This window comes from Paralichthys olivaceus, chromosome 18, assembly GCF_024713975.1.
Source record: "Paralichthys olivaceus isolate ysfri-2021 chromosome 18, ASM2471397v2, whole genome shotgun sequence".
Lineage (NCBI taxonomy): Eukaryota > Metazoa > Chordata > Actinopteri > Pleuronectiformes > Paralichthyidae > Paralichthys > Paralichthys olivaceus.
In genome coordinates this window covers 1,284,334-1,303,576 of record NC_091110.1, presented here as the reverse complement: position 1 = coordinate 1,303,576, position 19,243 = coordinate 1,284,334, and the positions used below count along the sequence as shown (strand labels likewise).

At 38.9% G+C, this 19,243-nt stretch overlaps 1 protein-coding gene across 2 annotated transcripts; it reads left to right on the top strand.

Annotated features, from left to right (window-relative positions):
* Positions 1-6,851: 6,851 nt before the first annotated feature.
* On the top strand, positions 6,852-18,518 carry derl2 (derlin 2). 2 transcript variants are annotated; one of them, XM_020082492.2, is made up of 8 exons: positions 6,858-7,039; positions 8,926-8,991; positions 12,601-12,674; positions 12,862-12,955; positions 16,517-16,531; positions 16,640-16,712; positions 16,830-16,920; positions 18,047-18,518. In XM_020082492.2, exons 1-8 carry the CDS (start codon positions 6,947-6,949, stop codon positions 18,150-18,152), a joined length of 612 nt encoding a protein of 203 aa, XP_019938051.1. In that variant the 5' UTR covers positions 6,858-6,946; the 3' UTR covers positions 18,153-18,518. The 2 variants fall into 2 exon arrangements, with proteins under 2 accessions (XP_019938050.1, XP_019938051.1); XM_020082491.2 differs by having other exon boundaries at positions 6,852-7,039; positions 16,517-16,712.
* The last annotated feature ends 725 nt before the right edge of the window (positions 18,519-19,243 follow it).

Genomic DNA, 19,243 nt, shown 5'->3' with positions numbered 1-19,243 from the left:
ATGGTAAGAAATAACAAAATAATCACAACTCAGTGCTTATATTTGTCACTAGAGATTGTATACATAACACATGCAATGTTGCATCAAACATGTTCAATTGTTCCTTACAAATACAAATACCAAAACAATTGAAAGTAAAGAGTAAAGCACTACTTGTTAAAAGTGATGTAATCATGTTCAATCTGATGCTAACGTCACTACATACATAGCAAATGTATTTTGTAATTGTAATCAGCTATGGAAAAGGGGACAGCCAGACTGTCAACTGAGTCAAAATATAGGATAAATTGTATCAAACTGCCTCCAAAATCTAGCAATGCATTTCTAAAAACTCACCAGTGCATGCTGATATGTTAATGTGATGTTTAGAAGTATTTGGGGAATAAATCGAAGAAAAAGTAATATTTCTTTGAACTGATTTGCAGTTCACTAGAATATGTTAGGATAACTTAATATCTTTATCTTTAGTGCTGCTGCTTTGACCAATAACTCAAAGAATCATCAGCACTGCTTAAAAAAATGTAATTTCAAATAACAACTTACTGTTAGTTCATATAGTGATGCAACATATGTAATAATCCAAACAACCTTTTGGCAAAGTATTTGTTTGACATGTTAGGGAATGTGCTGCTTAGACTCATGATACATGTACAGGTAATTATGTTTGTTTGTATGAATGAATCTCAAGCAATCAATCAATCAAATTTTATTTGAATGGCCTATATTCACGAATCACAATTTGTCTGATAGGGCTTAATCCGTATGCTACAATTTTATCCTACAAGCAATAATCATATGCAACATCCGAAGATAATCTGACATTGTTCAGGAAAGCCCAAATCTGCCTATCAAATACACTTTTTTTTAAAATTCTAAATTTATTTTAAAAACCATGGCTGCAAAGCAACACTGAGCAGCTCCGAGCATTCGCGAACTCGGGAACTGATGCAGTCGCTAGGGAGGGCAGTTGGGGACCGGACGAAACGGCTGTGTGTTGCGTGCATCACGCAATGCCAAAGCACGCCCAACAATCACGCATCATGGCCACACCATGAAGTGCAGACCACAAGGTGAAAGTTTTATGTAAATCGAATTAAGGTTGTTGAACAAGGCTTACTTCCTGTTGCCAGTAGGTGGGGCTAACACTATCACTACATTCAGACTAATACATCTGTTCAGGTTGGGGCTCTGATGAAGCGTTACCAATTTGAGGCCAATTGGACAATGTACAGTCGGGTAAAATACTACTTCCTGTTTCATGGCAATTCAGTAAGCACTATGACCCTGAGTTACTTTTGACATATGGAGCTGTTCAGACCGCACCTCTGATCATAGGTTTTAATTTTGGTTCCGATTCAACAATGCACAGTGGAGTTACAACAACTTCATTTTTACACTGATCAGTAGGTGGTGCTATGACCCTGAGTTAATATTGACATATGGAGCTGTTCAGGCCTGGACTCTGATTTTAGGATTTAATTTTGGTGATGATTGGACAATGCACAGTGGAGTTAAATACAACTTCTTGTTTCATGGCAAATCAGTAGGAGGCACTATGACCCTGAGTTAATATTGACATATGTAGCTGTTCAGGTCGCATCTCTGATTATAGGTTTAAATCTTGGTGTTAATTTGTCAGTGCACAATGGAGATAAATACATCTTCATTTTCACGCTGTTCATTAGGTGGTGCTTTGACCCTGACTTACTTTTGACAGCTATTCAGACCAGGACTGTGATCATTGGTTTAAATTTTGGTGCCGATTGGACAATGCACAGTGGAGTTCTTGACAACTTCGTCTTCTTTGGCTAAGGATCAACCTTCGCCGCACCTCAATGGTTTGAGGAATTGTCACAATTCTGACCATGTTCCTATTGCTTGTATGAGCTCATTTGAGCTGTATATTGTAAAGCAGCCAGCAGCAAGTGCATCAAAGTATAAAACATGTCACGTCCTATCGCCAGCAGGCGGCACTGTGACGAGTCAATATTTTCACATATGGATCTTTTCAGGGTGAGATTGTGATCATTTGAGTTTTGTGACTGATTGGACAATGCACAGAGGAGTTATAATAAATCCCTCTTTTGTGGTGAATCATCAAACTTTGACGCCATGCCACGGTCAGACCGTGTGACGCACACTAAAAAATCAAGGTAGTTTCCATGTTGTTGAGATGACACTCACCAAATTTAAAGTTGGTCTGATGATAGCTCTAGGAGGAGTTAGTTCAAATACACCACGTGTAAATGGTCACAATAGCCACTTCATTAAAAATGACAGACTTCCTTTTTGGTCTAGCATATCGATCCAATCAATCTTGTGCTGCATTTTAGGGGGCACGATTCAGCTTTTTGCCATGCCCATTTCTTAAAACCATATGAATGTCTTCGGGGGGGCTGTTGTTACACAGATGTAATTTGAGGGAGATTGAACAATGTACACTGAAGTTAATGCATTTTTGTGTGTCATGGCAACTTGTTGACATTTGACGCCACACCTCTAACATGGTTCGACGAAAACTCACAGTTTCCATATGCCTACATGATGATCAGAAATGCAGCCTGAACAGATCCATGTGTCAATATGGATCTGTTCAGTTTTATACTTTAATGCACTGCTGCTCACTGCTTTACAATATACAGCTCAAATGAGCTCTGACAAGTGACAAGAACATGGTCAGAATTGTGACATTTCCTCAAATCATGTGAACATTGAGGTGCAGGGAAAGTTAATCCTTCGCCAAAGGAGACAAAGTTGTCATAACTCCACTCTGCAATGTCCAATCGGCACCAAAATTAAAATCTGATTAACTTCCCGGCTTGAACAGCTCCATATGTCAATATTAAGTCAGGGTCATAATGCCACCAACTGATTGACTGTGAATAGGACTGTTTTTTAAATCTCTGTGCATTGTCCAATCGGCACCAAAATTCTGTCACATGATCAGAGTCCAGGCTTGAACAGATGAAATAGTCTGCATATATTGATTATGATAGCGCCACCTACTGGCTACAGGAAGTAAGCCTTGTTTTACAACTTTCAATTTACGTTCAATTTTCACTCTGCACTTGATTGCTTGGACTATAATGCATGATAGTTGGGAGTGATTTTGCGTTGCGTGACGCACACTGGAAGTGTGCCCTTATCCCTCCCGCGGTGCACAAAATGCATGCAACTCAGAGCCGTTTCGCCCTGTCCCCAACCGCCCTCCCCTGCAGATCAGGTTCTGAGTTCTCATGTGCTCGGGCCGGCTCAGTGCTGCTTCGCAGCCCTAGTTTTACTAGTTATCATAAATACATGGAAGGTCACACTGATGGTTTTTAGTTAGTTAAGCTGTTTTCAGACATGTCTCTTGGAAAATTCCAAAGAATATGGAATTATTGTTTTCGCAGTTTGCCTTTCATACATGCAGTGTACTCTTCGCTCAGAAGTGTTCACAACTGCAACAATTTTCTGCAAGATTCATAAGAGGGGTGGTGCAGCAGACAGAGGCAGGATCTACGTACTAATTCCACAACGGTTGTCTTCTTTGTTTGTTTTTTTTTTCATTTTTGCATCTGTTACATGTTTCTATTCTATCAGTTTGTTGTAGCCAGTGTTCTGTACTTTGCTGTGATCTGCTGGGGGAGCAGCATCGAACCCGGTGACACCGACAGACTTAACAAGCTGATTAAGACGGCTGGCTCCTTCATTGGCTGCAAACGGACACTTTGGAAGTGGTGTTGGAGAGGATACTAAATAAGCTCTTATCCATCATGGACAATCAAGACCACCCTCTCCACCACCTGATGGACAGACAGTGGAGCACCTTCTCCAACAGACTGGTTCAGCTCTGCTTCCACAAGGACAGATACAGGAAGTCTTTCCTGCCCACAGCAATAAGAATGTACATTTCCCACCTCTGATAATTAATAGTAATTACTGCTGCAATAACTGTCAATTATTTATTTATTTTGCTCATATTATATTCATACCAATTTTATCACATGTAGTCATATTTAGTCATGTCAAATACTGCAATTTTGCACCTTGTCTTTTGACTTTCACAAGTTTGTCTGTTTGTAGCACAAGTGTTACCAAAAGAATTTCACCAGAAGTAGCTAGTGGCTCTCTGAAATGTAGTAAAAGGTTGCAAGATTGCGTAATGATGTCACATGTTATGTAGATATGTCTAATTTGCATGTCACACTGTGAACCAGCAACCCATTCTCTTGCAGGTTGGATATATTTTGTTTTGGTCATTGTGGTGGAGAGTGGGTGGGCAAAACAGGTGTGTATCATAAGAGATGATTAATTTCTATTTTTCATTTTTTTAAACTGATTGACCCTTCTCTATATAGTGCATGGGGATGAATGGACTTTATGGACATAGCTTTGGATTGCTCATAACGACTTTGGTTTTAGCCACACGAATTGCGATAGGCATCATAGCATCATGGCTTTCAGGTCTGTGTCCGCCTGCAATGCACCCCGCCTTCCAATCATATCACTAAGATGCGTGTTAGATCTGTAGATGTACTTCTGTGTAGTCATAGTGGCTTATTCTACATAGGTGAGCCGCTATAACAACACAGAAGTACAATTCCAGATAAACATTGGGAATGCTAGAACTCTACGAAAGGCAAACATGATGTTGTTCACAAATCAATTGTCACAACTATCTACCAATACCTTGTTTCTAATCATCTCTCTCTGTCATTTCGGATCCAGTCACCCTCACAAGCTGCTAATCACCCCATTACCTTCACCTGAGTCTCCTAACACACACACTCAACTGCTCCCCATTCCCTCATTAGTACATCTGTGTATTTATACCGGTTAGTTTCATTCACTCTCTGGCGGAGAGTGATGGCTTCAATAATACCTGAAATTCTACCCCTAATTAATATTACTTTACTGAATATAATCAATCTATCATTATCATCATGATATGTACCACAGCCGTAATCAAACCCCTTCTCAAAAAAACCACCCTGGACCCGGAGATTTTAGCCAACTACAGACCGATATCCAACCTCCCTTTACTGTCTAAAATCCTCGAGAAGGTTGTAGCCAATCAGCTGTGTGAGTTTCTCCAGGAAAGTAGTGTATATGTAGACTTTCAGTCAGGGTTTAGAGCTAATCACAGCACACAGACAGCCTTGGCAAAAGTCACTAATGACCTTCTAATAGCTTCAGATCAAGGCTTTGTGTCTGTCCTTGTCCTGTTAGACCTTGGTGGAGCATTTGACACTATTGATCATCAAATTCTATTACAGAGGTTAGAACAGCTAATTGGAGTTAAAGGAACCACCCTAAACTGGTTTAAATCCTATTTTTCAGATTGATTTCAATTTGTGCAAATTAATGATGAGCCATCTGTGCGCACCAAAGTTAACCAACCAATTTTATTCTTATTATATATGCTTCCACTGGGAAACATTATCAGGACACACATGGTTAATTTCCACTGTTATGCGGATGACACCCAGTTATAGCCTACTCATAAATAAAACCAGAGCAGTGTATCAATTAACTAAACTTCATGCATGTTTCAAGGACATAAAAATCCGGATGACTCGCAATTTTCTCCTATTAAACTCAGATAAAACAGAGATTCTAATATTCAGCCCTAAACACCTTAGAGATACATTATCTAATGATATAGCTGCGCTAGATGACATTGCCCTTGCTTCCAATAAAGCAGTCAGGAATTTGGGAAAATCCCGATTTGTCCTTTGATTCTCACTTAAAACAAATTTCTAGGACCGCTTTCTTTCACTTACGTAATATCTCAAAAATCAGACATGTCCTGTCTCAAAAAGATGCAGAAACACTGGTCCACACATTTGTCACATCCAGGCTTGATTATTGTAATTCCCTATTATCAGGCTCCAGCAGTAAGTTGTTAAAGCAGCTTGTCCAAAATGCTGCAGCACGTGTCCTGACAAGAACCAGGAAAAGAGATCACATTTCTCCTGTATTTTCCATCACTAACTAAGGGCTGGTTCAGGACTCACCCGATCCAGAACTAACTATAGGCTTTATCAAAAAGGAATGTTTTAAGTTTAACCTTAAATATAGAGATGGTGTCTGCCTCCTGAACCCAGAGTGGGAGCTGGTTCCACAGGAGAGGAGCCTGGTAGCTGAAGGCTCTACCTCCTGCTTATATCCTGTTTACCCAATGGGTTCCACATATCTCTGATTGGATGTGTGTGCTAAATTTAAGTGTGTTAGTTCAATTTAACCTTTGGGGCCTGTGTTTGACATTCTGGGTCAAATTGCACCACATTGCTAAATGTGTTTAGTGAATGAGAATGTGTTTAGAGTTTTGCTAAATTGGTGATTCGGATTTGCAAATGGTCCCTAACCAGATGAATTGTGCCTAAAGTGTGTCTTCCATGCTGGGAGAGTGAAAGGGCCAAGAGGGATTGTTTTACATTGAGCACTATAAAAGTAGCCAGAGACATGTCCCAAAGTCAGAAAAGCTATATCCCTACTGTAACACTGTCATTAACACCACCCTGGTTGTTCCCTCACTGTCTACTGATTTCTATACTCCGGAAAAAGTACATAAAGATTGTGCAAATATTGCAGTTCTGATAGATTGCAAACAGCATATGAAACATTTATACCAGTATATAATGATCCTATTACAGGAAGAACAGGTTTTGGTTTCAGTACTCCAGACTTGAAAGTTTCAGTGAAAAACCTCAGATAATTTATCAGTTTACACAGTAGAGATGGTTGCAATTGCAATAGGAATAGGACCTGGATAACTCTAACTAACACTAACACTCCAAAACAATAGGTTTCGGTAATGCACCTTGCTCTTGGTTGCCACCCGCCAAAAAAACGAACAAAGAAGAAGAAGAAGAAGAAGAAGAAGAAGAAGAAGAAGAAGAAGAAGAAGAAGAAGAAGAGATGACGTATCAACAAAGTGCCGGAAGCTTTTCACAAATTCAAAATGGCCTACCAGACACTACAGCAGGAGTATTTGCAGATTCCTGTTGTCACCAGGGCATACACAACCGCATGTGTCCTCACAACTGCCGCAGTGGTAAGGTTAATTCATATTTCCCTCGTGTTGACAAAGGTATATGTTGATTTCGCTTAAGATAGCTTACGTAACATCGTTACTTAGCTGCTAGCCTGATTGTGTAGCTTTAGCAGCCATCAGTAGGATACGTGTCTGAACCGGCGTTCCAGCTTAACTGGTGAATATATTAACTAGTAATAGGTTATATTGCAACCTCTATGTTCCAGATTTGTCGGTTGCGGATTCGTCATGTTCACAATGTGCCTGTGTCTGAAGTGCGATGATATATTGAAGATAAAGCCGAAAAAACGTTAATATGACGAGGAAAAAAAATGCTGTCATTATCAGTGTCACCTTTAGACAACAATATGACTAAAAGCAACCTCGTGTCGCTGCTCTAACTCCTCCGTGCGCTTTTACAAACTTGTTTCACCTACCACCTGCTGTTGTTTAAGGAAACTTCCGTGTTATGTTGTGATAGTCGGAACACAGAAAGACGCTGCGTACTTAACAGCAGGCTTCACAAATGAAGTGTGAATGAATGTTTTATAGAAGATCCCGGGTATAATGAAGAATACACACTAGGCTCAAGTGCTTTTGTTTTCACCTAGTGATCATTAAAATGCACACACCAAACAAGTGTCACTAGTCAAATGAAAACATCCCTCAAGTCAGTGAGATGGAAGCTCATCTGTTTTTGTGAGGAAAAGTAAGTGAACAAGCTTTTTATGAATGTTTTAAGCTTCAATGTATCCTCCAACCACTCCTTGTTAAAGCCAAAAGTCGTAGTCAATGTTCCTGTTGATGAGCAGGGTTCAATCATATGAAAATGGAATACGCCCAAACCCTCACCAGAAAACTGTTTGGATTTGATATTGATCATTAGTTGTTTTTATTTAATTTCTGCTATTCATCTCTCTGTAATCAACAGGTAATTTGTCTGAACTGTGTAGTGTGTTGTCAACATGAGACATGTGCAACAAGGCAAATTGGGAGCCATTACATTGTTGACAAATGTGAAGTTTATGCATTTCTTTTTTCTCTTCTGTCAGATGAGTGCAAGGGGCAGACTGCAAGAATAAATCAGGCTGGAAATTTGACTCCTCTCCAGGCCACCCTTTTCACACAAAGCACCATTTAATTTTGTAGGCTAACCCTATTTATTGATGGAACGGTTACTAGACTATTAAACAAGTATGTGGCATAGTAACTCACCACCCTCTGCATCTTTTCAATTACATCATCTTTGTCAAGTGCCAAGAATCTCCTTCTCTGTTGCCACAACAAGCTTTTACTTTGAAATTCTACATCAGATTGTCCTGATATTGTCTGGGTGGTTAACTGTCATTCATGCTTTCACAGACTGTGATGTGTCATTTACAGGACATAAAAAAAATCCCCAAAAAAGTCTTAAGTCTTGATGAGTTTGGGTCCAGTATCCTCACTATATTATACCTTTTGTTGCAGTGTCATGATAGCTAAAAGTGGAAACACAAGCAACCTATTCCTTCACTTAAACCAAAACCAGCATGCCGACAACCATTGCCAATGGTGAACATCCCGAAAACTACATTGTTATAACTCCAGCCATAATTTATCGCTTCCACTCTATAAATGATAAGACTAGTATGAGATGGGAAAAATATCAGTTCAGGTTTCTCTTCCCAAGAGTTGAAAATACACTAATACAGTGATATAATACCGCCACCTCCCAAAAAGTGAAAAATATTATATTCATTTTAAGCCACACAGACCACCCCTAATGGGGAGGGTCACTGCTTTTTTTTTAGTTTTTTTCTTTTCATTGTCAGATACAGCAGGTGTATAATAAAGTTTATCAAAGATAGGTCATTATGTATATATATTATCTGCATTATTAATACTGTCCTTTTTGTCTTTTCTCTCAGCAACTAGAGCTCATCACACCATTTCAGCTCTACTTCAATCCAGATTTGATTCTAAGGAACTACCAAGTGAGTAATCTCCCATAGAAATCTCCCTTGACTTGACTTATGCATGTCTTTTTGGTGTCTAACTTGCCTACCAACTGAAAATAGTTTCTTCCTTTTCTCTAAGATATACCATTAAGCCAAAGATAGCAACCTCTCTGCCCCTTTCCAGACTCATCCTGTAAATAAGAAAAAAAAAGTTTAAAGTTTTTTCTCAATTTTAAGATTTACGCACTTCCCCATGAATCATAGGAATTAAAGGGCATCTCTGTCCCTGTCACCAATGGATATTTGTGGGAAAGTTTGTGATGTTTACCATGAATGGAATTGGATGCAGTCTGAATATCACTAAGATATTTTTTTCACATTTTGTCCAGTGAGCAGAGTCTTTGAGAGATGCACAGCCATCCTTGTGTTAAGAAGCATAGAGAAAAAAAACTCAATTTGGTTGTTGGTTTGTCTTCCCTAATTACAGTATGATATGGTAACTACTACTTGACATTGCTGTTCCCAGTTCCTGCTGCGGTTAACTTTCAATTCTGGGATACTTTCACATATTCCGTGTTTAGGATAGTCCTCTATCACATCATTGTAAACACCTTCATGTCAGTTTTCAGTATTCTTTTCAGACCTTCAAGTCTTTTCTTGGCAATTCTTAGATTATGAAAGAGCGGTGGCAGGAGTGCTTCTGAAGTCCTTCAAACCACTGGGGCTCATGGAAGGGAATACATGTCAAATCATTAGAGGAAAACTTATGTCCAAAAAATGGCATGAAGAGTCCAGGTACTCAAAGTTATTTGAAAAATGTAAAAGGGTTTTGGCTGAAGGGTAGAGCGGTCACCCTCCAACCAGAGGGTTCCTGAAGCATGCTAAAGAGTCCTTGGGCAAGATACTGAACCCTGAATGGCCCCTTATAGAAAAAGTACTGCCCATAGATGCACTGTATGAATGACAAAGCTGTACTGTAAAGTGCTTTGAGTTTACATCCATACGTTGCAGTCGCTGTGGGATCTGTGCTCACAGCACCGTGCAGCACAACTGGCATTCATCAGAGAACACCAGAAATGGCAGCAGTGCTCTGTTGTCTTCAGATGAGAGTAGTTTCACACTGAGCAAATGTGACAGTTGGGAAAGAGTCTGTAGATGCTGTTTACCCATAAGTGGTGTACACACAAAATGTGGTCTGAAAGATGCATACACAACGATTCTGATACACAAAGGCTCTGATCCAGGTCTGGGAGGAGATCCACCAGGGCACCATCTGCCGACTCATCAGAAGAATGCCCAGACATTGTCGGGAGGCACGTGGGGGCCATACACACTAGTGAGTCACATTATGACATGTCGTAAGGAAATTCACGCAAGTTGGAACAATCTGTGATTAAAATTTTTTAGTTAGATTTTTGGTGTGGTTTTGAATCCAGCCCTCAATGGATTGATGATTTTGGTCTCCATTGACCGTTGTCGTCATTTTGTTCTTAACAAATTATACAATGTACATCAGTAAAGTTTTCAACTTGAATAATTTGTTCAAGATCTGATGTGTAATTTAAGTGTTCCCTTAAGTTTTTTGAGCAGTGTATGATCAGAGTCAGAAGATAAACTGCCAGTGGATTATGTATTTCTCTGTGGAGTTTCTCTGGAGCTACAGTGTTCTTTTATTTGCTCATTGTATTGTGTGGTTTGACAAAACTCAATGATACAAGCCGAACTTGAGGGTACACTGAGGCTGAAGGTAAATTTGACTTGTGTGGCAGTAGTATTAAAACTAAGTGGCCCGCTCAGTAGATCAGACATTATTACCACTGTACCTTTTTAATTGAACAACTATTTTCACAAGCAGTAGAGTCAAAAGCTGTTCCATTTTAGAATCTGGATCTTCTTCAGGATCTTCTTCAGCCACAAGTTTTTGGGTGAGGGAAAGATGGCATAGGTTGCTGTAAGCATGAAACTAATCCTGCTCTGGGCTTTGTAGTGCCGTGTCCTGGCTTTGTGACGCCGTGGCCAGGCTTTGTGGTGCCATGGCTGGGCTTTGTGGCGCCGTGGCCAGGCTCTGTGCCCTCTGGCTCAGGCAGTGGAGCTGTGCATGGCTTCCTGGTCTGCCCAGGGTTGGGAAAACCACCAAATCTCTCCTTTAGCATGACTATGGCATCATCATGATTGCTCTCTGTTATTTGATGGCTCTGGCAGCTGGACCCTTGAGCTATGCCTTGAGATATGTCAACTTCTCAGTTAGGCAGTTGGGAAATACTTTTATTCAGTATTTTTTTTCTTATTAAATTTTCTACATTTAGATCACAGTCTTTTCCAAACACCACAACGCTTGATTGTTGCAAGTTGCTCTGTTACGGTTCATTTTCTGTAATAAAGTAATTTTCCACTGAACAAGTGCCTCAAATGTTTCATTTCCTAAATTGAAGTCAACGTATCTAATAACCAGTTGATATATTCATTGTAAATATGCTTTTCAATTTCTATACAAATTAAGTTGTGTTACTATCTATGAAATCATTACCAGCTTACCTGTATAGTCTGAGCCTCAAAGGCCCATAGTCAGGCCAATAAGTGTGTGTAAAAACTTGATGAACAGAAAAAACAAGACTCTTTGGTACCACAACTTAAAGACTTTGGCTACACTGAAGATTATTTGATAATCTACTTTAAAGAGTATTTGATAATCTACATTAAAGATTATTTGATAATCCTTGTGTGTCTCCCTGCAGCACATTCTCTATTGTCATCATGACACCATGGTACCAATACCTCAAATTGAATCCCAATATGTGGTCCTTTCAAATTTCAATCAAGGCAGTAAACACTTGGTTGTTTACATTGTACAATTTAAGAACACGTTTCACCCTTACTTATACTTTATTTATAGTAATACTTAAAATTTTTAATGCATACAATATTTTGCTACCCATTTTTGGCATATTCATTCTTAATTTACCTACTTAACAAATGTAATAATTACTGAAGTCATTGTAATATTTTTTGATTTAGTGAGGAAGAACTTAGGCTTTCGATGGCAACATCTACATGAATGTTGAAATTGCAAACTATGACTGTCTGTTCTATGCAGAATTTAAGAATAAGGCTTTCAAATTAGTTATCACTAAGATGAGGTTGAGGATTCATTCATAAATTGGTGTGAAAAATTGCTGACAACTTCTCCTTGACCCGTGTAAGCTAAAATAATGGAATAGTGCAGTTGGCAACAGCAGTTATTATTAATACTAAATTTAGAGTTCAAATATAACACACTACACAAATGCCAGTAAACCAGGTGTGAGTATTCTCACTACTGCACATCACTGCCCAGAGGATCAATGATGCAGAACACCTAAAACATGAGTAACTTTAGCTCAGACATTCATTATATAATCAATCACTAGATTGTTTTGACATTCATACAACAAGTCATGTTTTTGATGCAAACTGTCCTGTGTCTGAACATGTCATTCATATGACCTCATTTCAGTATAATGGCCAAATTAAGAAATTGTTACAGTTAAATAAAGCTTTTAGTTCTTATTAAAATGCATTTTCAACATTTTTGAATCAGGGAAACACAAGCCTGTGGTTTTGTGTTTCAGTTACATACAGCTGACTCTTCTCTCTCTCATTTTCTAGGTATGGCGAATAATAACCAACTTCCTGTTTTTTGGTCCAGTTGGCTTCAATTTCCTGTTCAATATGATCTTTCTGTATCCTTTTCAAGTCTCACTACATTTAGTATGTGAAGTTTATTTGCATATTTTCTTTTACCACTTGTTTTTTCAAACATAAGATGTTGAAACTTAAATCTTGTCTCGACAGAAGCCGTAAGATTCACAATATTTCAAACTAAAACTACAAACCAGTTTGTTGAATTTCTTAACCATTTGTTTTCAGTTACAGATACTGCCGTATGTTAGAGGAGGGCTCTTTCAGGGGAAGAACAGCTGACTTCGTCTTCATGTTCCTCTTTGGTGGTTTTCTGATGACTGTATCCTTCAGATTAGTGTCATTATGTAATTTAATAATACTTTTTAATTCACTGATATTAAATAGGCCTAAAAGGAACAGGTACATGGCTAGTAAATAATTGCTTTGGGGTACACAAATAATGTGTTTTCTGTGTGTGATGCAATTATTGGATAGTAAAAATCATACTGCATCTTTTGAATTCGTTACAGGCACAGAGGTGGTAGTTATCAGGAATGTTACCCAAAAACATTGCAATTATGGTGGAAATAGGGCTGCCACAACATCCTGATATTATTGATCATCAGAATATATTTAAAAAAATTGCTACAGTGTCAATTTTACGCAAAATTTCTAAGTGTTGAATATCTATGTTTTCCGGAACAATTTGAAATGGCTCAACAGCGCCCCCTAGAGCCTATTCTCGAGTCTATTAATTAGTTAAATGCTGAACTTAGGCGTTGGCAACATCTACATGAATGTTGAAATTTACTTACTATAATGATTTGATCTGTCCTAAGAACTAACTTGAATAGAAATTCAAATCAAAATTCAGAGTAAGGGGCAGGCGGAGGATATATGAACTGGCTGATTTTTTAACGAGTTATAACTACCTTTAGGTCGATAGTTGATAGATAGGTCGGATTTAAAGATTGCTGCCACCCCTCCACCTCTGCCTGTGCTTCAAGGAATATGAGAGTTAATATGGGTGGGGGGCGTCCGTTGATTTAAACCTACATATTCACCGTTTTGCAGCCAGGATTCTGTAAGACATAGTAAATCGATCTGATGATATACACACCGAATCAATATTGATTTTTGTGACCCCCTACTGACGTATTTGGAGGTCATTACTGCCGACGTAAATAATAATCTTACTGTACTTACGCTTACCCTTAGCCAGCAGTTTTAAATATGACTCTGTCGCCCGCTCTGGCCCCAGTAAAACATTTAACTGTGGTTGCTGGTCACTAACTTCACATTTCTCAGAATAGAGTTGCCAATAACCAGAGTTTGTTCCTCAGCGGGTTTGTCGCTGAGTGGGGGAATTTATTAGAGACATGATCAGGTTGCTGGTGAACCAGGGGCTTCGGTTCACAACTATGCTTCTTATTTCGCACAGTCACCCAGCCAACCTGGGGCTGGAGAAGCTACAGCTACTGGGGACTGGCTAACTACATCAGCTAAAGATGTACTTTCCTTGATGCAGAGCTGCAATTCCAAATGACTGTGAATAAGCTACATTTGCTACACATACCGTTATCGCTAAAGTAGCCAGAGGAGTAACTAAACATCAAGCACACTGAGCAGGAGAGAGCAGGGGAATAAGAGGGAGAAGCCATCGTTAGCTGCTAAAGCTAAGTTGCTAAGCTAACACACAAGACACGAGTAGTGTGTAAATAACAGTGAATTAGCGAACGAGTCGCTTAGAGGAGAGATATGTGTGAAGAACAGCACAACTGTGAATGTAACTCCAAATTAGCTTCAGTGAGTCAGATAGTACATGAATTGGTAGAGATGAAGAAGAGAAGAGATCAATAAACAAACACCAGAAGTGACACAATACGCTCACTGCAGATTTCAGACAACAGTTCATCTAAATACAGGTGCATCTCAATAAATTAGAATATCGTGGAAAAGTTTGTTAATTTCAATAAATCAATTCAAAAAGTGAAACTCATATATTATATAGATTCATTACACACAGAGTGAAATATTTCAAGCATTTATTTCTTTTAATTTTGATGATTATGGCTTAGAGCTAATGAAAACCCCAATTTATTGAGATGCACATTTTTACAAACTGCATCTCCTCCACTCCTCTCTTCCAAAGTACGAGTAAGTGTTCGTTCCTCTCCTGTTCAAATTATACATCCTACCTCTCAGCATTATCGTTAGTCGTCATGGTCTCCGCTTCCACTGCTATGCTGACTACATCCAGCTCTGCATCTACACCAATTCCATCACTGCCACAATTCACCCCAACTGCCTCACTGAATTAAAATCCTGGATGCAAACCAATTTTCTCCAACTTAGCTTTGCAAAATCTGATATAATCATCATTGGTCCCATATCTCTCAAAAAATCCTCCCTCAACTTCTGACTCATCATTAGCCCATTTCTGTCCATCACTAACCTTCTCTACCAATGAAACCCTGATCTATGTATTCATCACCTCCAGAATTGACTACTGCAATACCATTCTTTATGGCACCTTTTTCTAGTCCTCAATAAACTTCAGTCCATTCAGAACTCTGCTGCCCTTTCTGCTCGCCCATGTCCACTCCTGTGACAACACCACCCCTGTCCTTCAGAACCTCCACTGGCCCCCAGTCTCTCAGCGAATTCTGAATGGCCTTCTTTTGAATGAATATGCTTGTAAATCCTCCATCCTAGTTATTTTGGACCTCAGTACTGCTTTCAATATTGTAGAACACCAAATACTCATTGAAGGTCTGAAAATGTGGGCAGGAATCAGCCAAATACCCTGAAACTGACTCAGTCACTGAGAAACTTTGGTTGGAAAGGTAGGACCTATGACAGGCTCAGTCTCATCCCCATCAAACATGCTGTATGGTGTTTCCCAGGGTTCAATCCTTAGTCCCACTCTATTTTCCATCTCTATGCTCCCCTTTGCAACATCATCTGCAAATATAGTTTTCATTTTCATTGCTAAGCTAATGAAACACAGCTCTATATTCTCATCAGTCCTAATCATCAATCAAACTTTGCAACTCTCTACAATTACCTCACCCGATAGCAAACAACTTTCTCCAACTAAACCTATCCAAATCGGATATAATTATCTTTGGTCCCACTTCCAGAATGAATGAAATTAACACTAACCTTGGTGAACTAGCACCATTTACCAAGTCCTCAGGCAGGTATCTGTGTGTTGTCTTTTACTAAAACCTTAAGACGATTGTTCTATCAATTAAGAAACATAGCCAACGTTTAGTCTTTTATCCACATACAAACCTGGATAACAAATTATCATGTCATGTCCATTACTTTTATTATCTGCATCTTTATTATCTTTATTTGTTATTTTATTATGAATGTTTTAGTTTCATAATGTTTGTTGTAAAACGTTTGTCCCTTGTATTGAAAAGTGCTAAATAAATAAATCATTATTATGAAAGATTGAGGGATTTGTTAATAGCTGCACTTATCAGGGGGGCGGCTGTGGCTCAGGAGGCAAATAAGGTATATGAGAAGGTGGGTGGTTCGTGCGTAGACTTGGGCCAGAGCTTGTGTACAGGCTGTGCATGTAAAACAAGGCTTTAAACTTGCACAAAGAGAAGCAATCACATTATACCAACCCTTGCTGCCCTTCACTGGTTACCTGTGAGTTATAGAATTGCTTTTATGATTTACTTTTTTTTTTTAAACCTTAAATGGCCAGTCTCCGGTCACCCGTTCATGCACATATTCATACAGTGCTGCTATATGCCGAAATTTATTTCTATCACACACCATTAAAACTCTGTTGGTGAGTGGTCGATTCAACTGCAAAAGTGATATAAATATATAGTTGTAGTGTCAGTGTACATTTCTTTCATATTCTTTAACAAAGTTTCAGATATTTGGTACTTTTGTAAGTCTTGTGTTCCTAGGCCAAGCTTTCACTATCATGCTAGTATACATTTGGAGTCGACGAAATCCAAATGTGCGCATGAATTTCTTTGGCCTGTTGAATTTCCAGGCACCCTTTCTGCCCTGGGTCCTAATGGGATTCTCACTTCTGCTCGGCAACTCCATCATCGTGGACCTTTTAGGTATCTTTCACTGTCATTTTAAGCCCTAAAATGATTGTTATTAGCTAAGAGTAACTGATGTGGTTGGTGGTGTCCAGTAAGACTGGTGCTTGCCTAATTTTTCTTTTCTATCTTCAGGCATTGCTGTTGGTCATGTCTATTACTTCCTAGAGGATGTTTTCCCCAACCAGCCTGGAGGTGGAAGGTGGCTCAAGACCCCATCTATCATGTAAGTCTCTACATGCTATGAATTAAAGTTATTAAAGTTGTACAAACAAATGCTTGTAGTCAGTAAAGTGTGTTATTTATCTGCGTAAACATGATGAATGCCACTGAACACCTGGCCTTTGCAACACCAGTTGTGCACTCGACCACAGCACAAGTTCAGTTATGATGCTTGATGTATGGGCACTCCTGTCTTGTCTGTGGGTTGACAAGAGGTGACACGAGACATAGAGTTTAAGCATTATCTCAATCAATTTGAGTAAACAGTGAAAGTTTATAATTATTCTGAAATTAGCTTACATAGTGACAATTGACCACTTTTAAAGGGTTTAATGCATTTACGGTAGTCTTATTTAAACCTGTGCTGCCTTCTCCTTTTTTAGGGTAGTAAATCCTGGCAGCACACGGTAGAGTTTACTTCTCTCATGGAACCAGAGAAAGTAGGAACAAAGAGAATAGTTAAAGCTGTTTAGTTGCTGATATTTGCTTGAAACGGAGCTAAAAGGGGTAGTGGTTAAAGTCTTCCCCTACTAATTGGGACAGCAGAATTCGTTACATCAACAGTAGTCGTCGTGAAACCCCAACATGTTATCAGTAGTCCTCGATGTCAACAGCTGCGACAAAAACTTTTGCCGGAGATGTCATTGTAATAACATTGTTGATATCTTAATTAAACCATTGATATTATTTCCAGTTATAAAAGTGACAAACCTATAATATCCATTTCATATCTATAATAATGGCGGTGAATCAATGACATTTGCAATTGAAAAGTTTGGATGCTCTGCATTATTTCACGTATAAATCAAAAGCACACAGCTTCAGGCTGCTAGTAGTACTCTGTATGCAACCCTGCCAGGACGCTTATTTATTAGAGGAGCAGTAAAGTTCAGTATACTCACGCTGGCTAAATCAAGTGCATTGTGTATCTTCAGAGACAGGGAATGTGACATGAAACTGTGTGAAAAAACATTATTATTATTCAAAAGAAAAACCGCTTGCATGCTTACGCCAAATCACAGTAGTCTTTATTTGACATCCATACTGTCACAACCCTCATTATGAGGTGTTTGCCATAAGAACCATCCCACATAGAAATCAGTCTTTTTCCTGTTCTGTGTCCTTAACAGAAAGATGTTGTTTCACACTCCAGAGGAAGATGCCAACTACAACCCCTTACCTGAGGAGCGCCCAGGAGGGTTTGCTTGGGGTGAAGGACAGCGCCTTGGAGGTTAAATGTGGCCTCAAATCATCCTTGGTTGTCAGGTCACTTCCAAGAATATTCCCTCAGAGAGTTAAGGGGAACGAACATGGTCTTTGCTTTTGACATAATTTTTTATTTCTGGATGAAGAATGCCAAAACCCCTCTTGCTGCCAGATCATTGCTGTAAGACTATTACAGAGAACACAAGCTTCATCTGGAACTTTGAGCAGTAAGCCTTTGGGCTCAGCTGATTTTTGTCTCAGATGTAAACACAATTTTCATATGAAAGAGGACAGGAACATTACAACAGTAAAATCTTATCAAAATGAATAGTTAAGAGGGCAAGTGCATTGTTTTTCATTTCACCTTTTTAAAGAATAAATGTGTGTATCAAATAATTCTTTGATTTCATTTGTTTTGACTGTTTTGACAGTATTGCATGAAACCAAAGATTTCTGAACAGATTTGATGAATTAATTCATCCAAAATAGTCCAAGTTCCTGAAATTAAGGATTAAAAGATTGCCCAATTTAACGACAGACTCACAAATGTGAATGTAGAATATAGCCCCAAGCGGCAATGAGTGGGTTTGAATCTTAATGCACTGAGCAAAGTCACTTCAGCCGGTTTACTTGAGTCTAAGTGACAATGGTCCCTTGTGTCATCGTTTTAATGCAAATAGGGGTGCGAAAATCAGCCACCATTCTCGTGATTGCGATATCTCAAGAATTCCTTGTGGGAATTTCTTCTAATTTGGTAGAAATATTCACTTGGAAGTTATTTTCACTGTGAGTTCACAAGGCACATTTCTTCCCTTGTGAAGGTGATCTCTCTGTCGTAATGCTGTCAAGGAAATTCTTTCACATTTGGCACAAACATTCACTTGGACTAAGGAATGAACTAATTTGATTTTGGTAGCCAAAGGTCACAGTGGCCTCACATAAAATGTCTAAATCTGATATCTTAAGATCAGTTTGAGGGAAAGCCACCCCCTTATACAGATTTTATGTACCATATTTTGGTCAAACTTTGACAAACTCGCTGGGCTTTTACACTTGTCATCTAGAAGCATTAAAGTACTATACTTAGTGTAGCTCCTAGAAAAACAATCACTAAGAAATGG

Bases quoted from the DNA above. Each gene is read 5' to 3' on its own strand.
- derl2 (XM_020082491.2), top strand. From the start codon at position 6,947: ATGGCCTACCAGACACTACAGCAGGAGTATTTGCAGATTCCTGTTGTC. The intron at 7,040-8,925 runs GTAAGGTTAATT...CTTTTCTCTCAG, and splicing joins TCCTCACAACTGCCGCAGTG to CAACTAGAGCTCATCACACC. The intron at 12,956-16,516 runs GTATCCTTCAGA...ACAAAGTTTCAG, and splicing joins TTGGTGGTTTTCTGATGACT to ATATTTGGTACTTTTGTAAG.